At 39.3% G+C, this 3,970-nt stretch overlaps 1 protein-coding gene across 1 annotated transcript in view; it reads left to right on the top strand.

Moving 5' to 3' along the window:
- LOC130222074 (gastrula zinc finger protein XlCGF57.1-like) overlaps positions 1-1,465 on the top strand; it is an 8,725-nt gene extending 7,260 nt beyond the window's left edge. The window contains exon 3 of the mRNA XM_056454698.1: positions 1-1,465. This exon is cut by the window's left edge and continues 1,001 nt beyond it. Within this exon, the coding sequence (XP_056310673.1) occupies positions 1-636 (636 nt within the window). The 3' untranslated portion in view covers positions 637-1,465.
- The last annotated feature ends 2,505 nt before the right edge of the window (positions 1,466-3,970 follow it).

Below are 3,970 nucleotides of genomic sequence, written 5' to 3'. Positions count from 1 at the left end.
CAACACATAAGGATCCACACTGGAGAGAAACCTTTCACATGCACTCAGTGTGGGAAGAGTTATATCCGCTCATCATCCCTTAATCTACACATGAGGATCCACACTGGAGAGAAACCATTCACATGCACTCAGTGTGGGAAGAGTTTCAGCCAGTCAACACACCTTGATGAACACATGATGATCCACACTGGAGAGAAACCATTCACGTGCACTCAGTGTGGGAAGAGTTTCAACCGTTCATCAAACCTTAATCTACACATGAGGATCCACACTGGAGAGAAACCATTCACATGCACTCAATGTGGGAAGAGTTTCAACCGTTCATCAAACCTTAATCTACACATGAGGATCCACACTGGAGAGAAACCATTCACTTGCACTCAGTGTGGGAAGAGTTTCAGCCAATCATCATCTCTTAATCAACACATGAGGATCCACACTGGAGAGAAACTATTCACTTGCACTCAGTGTGGGAAGAGTTTCAGCCGATCATCATCCCTTAATCTTCACTTGAGGATTCACACTGGAGAGAAACCATTCACATGCACTCAGTGTGGTAAGAGCTTCAGCCAATCATCATCCCATAATCTACACATGAGGATCCACAGTGGAGAGAAACTTTTCAATTGCACTTAAGCTGCAGTCACACTGGACTTTTCTCCCCATAGACTTCCATTCATATGCACGCGAATGCGTCAGACTGGAAACACAAGTTCATGCGTAGTTTCGCAGTTCACTGCGTTGCAAAGTTCAAGCTTGGTGAACTCTGACCTGCGAACTTGCATCGCTTGACTGTGTGAGACCAATCGAAGATCAAAATATGACCTCTCTGCACCAAAATGTAAAATATGGACCAATCACTCACTCTTTTAATGTCTAATCATTTTGTTTAATCCCGCCCCTTTTCGCAGCGCCGTACGTAAGAATTTTGCATGCTCAAACTCTAGTGTGACCGCAGCTTCAGCGTAGGATGCATTTCAGCAACTCCTCAGACCTTAATAAACACATGAAGATCCACACTGGTGTGAAAGAGTATATGTGCTTTGACAGCTCCAAAATTGACCGCACCAGACGTTTCACACTGGAGAGACCATACAAGTGTTCACACTGTGACAAGAGGTTTAATCAGTTAACACATCTGAAAACAGAAGAGGATTCACACTGGAGAGAAAACCATACAGATCTGATCAATGTCTACAGAGTTTAGCTCATTCGGCGCAGCTTAAGAAACACATGGACAGAAAGTTGCACACATGACATGAATGCTGCAAAACATTTTCTCATGTGCACAGGATGTTTCATGTCTGAATAATGTTTGAAATGGCTGAGTGACGATATACTGTTTTCCAACACTCCTACACTGCAGTAGGTGTGGTTGTAAATGTGTTGCGCTCCTCGCATTTACCGTAAACACAATGATGGTGGCTGAGAGAAGAACAGTTTCATAAACATCTGGCAAACAGCACCTCTGCGGCTTAAAATCTCTTTGCAAGTGATTGTACAGGTGCGGATACATCTGTACTCCACTCTCCAGTGTATTCATGTAGCTAGTGTTGTTTTGGATGATGTTCTCTGTCTGACTCCCTGAATGAGAAACAAATCACTGGGAAGACACCGCACATCAAAGAAGGTAGAGCTCCAGGATGGTTAGTTTGCAGTATACCAGGTCCTCAAGTTTAGAAAGCCCATTCAATTGTCCTGTGTTGCAGCTTTTATTATTAGTAAAGTTTCTTTACTTTTAGGTTCAAGATTAGGGCTGCACAATTAATTGAAAAAATATCACAATGTCGATTCAACCCTACACACGATCTTAATTAAGCTTTTCTACTATTCAGCCAATTATATTTTCAGGGTCAGGAGAGAGGCTTAAAGGCAGTCACACAAGTCTTCACAGGAACATGAACACATTCAAATGGCGTTAAAAGTAGGGGTGTGACGATAACCGCATCACCTCCTTACTGTCATAATGAGATGTCAACCACGGTGATGTGGTTATTACCGTCATCACCGCCCATTTTAATTTTTTAATTATTTTTGCTTGTGAATCTTTCAGGATTGGATAGAAAAACAGAATAAACTAAATAAAAGGAATAAAAGGCCTGCCCTAAGTATTTTCCACTTAAATTACAAATTTAGATTACAAAACGAAAACACTGAATCCTTTTTAATTACCAGCATAGGCTGTTTTTATTTTAAGCTTATTTTAATAAAGCAGACCTACTAACTCAAATCAATCGAAATAAGCATTGATTTCAAATCACAGAAAATAAGCATTGTAACGCACCGCTGTAATTTCTATATCCCAGTCCCTTTATCAACATTTTAATACAAGTCATTATTTTAAAGATTATGACTTGAGAATATAATTTTACCTCAGCGCTGCACTTTTCTCCTTCGCCCTCGCGCTGAGTTCAGGTGACGGAGTGTTGTGAAGTAGTTAAACTCTTCTCAGTTTAATTTACAGTGTTAAACTGGCACAGGAATATCAGTATATTAATATAGGCTTTGCTAAAACCTGGTTAAATGTAGGTATTTTTTTACAGAAGCGCATGCGACCACGGTGAAGAGTCAACAATCACATATATTTTAACTTAAAGTAGGCTATAGCATATAATAATTTTGTGTGAAGAAAACATGTAGCAAATATATCACAGGGGTTTGTGTAGCAGCAATTACGGGAGCATTAATTAAATCCTTTTTTCCCGTGGAGCGAAACAAACACTGCACAGTAGTGTAGCGGATGGAGACGCACAAAAATATACAATTCATATATTTTCGTCGGAAGAAAAATGTTCTTTGAACGAATTTTGTTTTGTACAATTTGTATCTTAGTTTTTGTCGGTCAGTTATTTACAAAATAAACAAGAATAACTAAAACTTTGAGGTGAAGCGATGCCTCAGGGTCCGCTATATGCTGCGGCCAAAACACAAACTGGTCTGTTAAATACAATCGTAATATAAATAAAATAAAAGTGAAATATTCAGTTTCGAATATTGAATCTTTGTTAACTGTATGATCAAAATTAAAAGAGCAGCCTATATTATCACTGTTTATGACGAACATCCATTGATCGGTCAGTTTCGCTTTAGTTTAATCAAAGCGTTTGAACTTTTTGATATTTTATGCAAAGTGGTCTGCATAACCAATGATTGAATTTATCCACCTGCGACCCACCCATAATTAAACATCATGTAGGCGAGCTGGCTTTTTGATAACCTGAACCGTGTATTAACGGCTGCACCAGCATAACCGAGATCTGCGTATTAATAGCAGCACCAGCAGATATAAGAGAGTTTATTAAAAAGCCTATATTAATATACTGATATTCCTGTGGCAGTTTGATAGTTTAACTACTTCACAACACTCCGTCACCTGAACTCAGCGCGAGGGTGAAAGGAGAAAAGTGCAGCGCTGAGGTAAAATTATATTCTCAAGTCATAATCTTTAAAATAATGACTTGCATTCAAAATGTTGATAAAGGGATTGGGATATAGAAATTACAGTGGTGCGTTAAAAATGCTTATTTTCTGTTGAGCGTTTTTATATTTATATATATATATACATGGTTTCCGCTACATTCATTCTTCCATGGTGGGGCGCCACGCCAGGAATCATCCCGCCACGGGGCGCCATGCCAGGATTCATCCCGCCATGGCTACATTACAGCTTTTCATTCAAAACATTTTATTATTTTATAATAGCAGGTAATAATCGCACCAAAGTGTATTAAAAAGTAAGTGAGTTATATAACAGCGCTAACTTTTCTGTAACCGTAGTAGTGCTGTGTGTCATTTGTTTAACCCTTTAAGGTTACGTGCTGACTGACTGTAACAGGTGCGTGATGTGTGAGGCCAGCAAACATGACGTATAGCCGTTTTACTTTACTTCAGGACGCATTATTAAAAGCAGCTCTTAAAGCGGCTTATATTTGAGGGCGAAGTTTCGTGCACGAGCAGAAAAAAAAAGCTG

This window comes from Danio aesculapii, chromosome 4 (assembly GCF_903798145.1).
Source record: "Danio aesculapii chromosome 4, fDanAes4.1, whole genome shotgun sequence".
Taxonomy (NCBI): Eukaryota; Metazoa; Chordata; class Actinopteri; order Cypriniformes; family Danionidae; genus Danio; species Danio aesculapii.
Note: the sequence above shows the minus strand (reverse complement) of the source record. Positions and strands in the feature narration are given on the sequence as shown.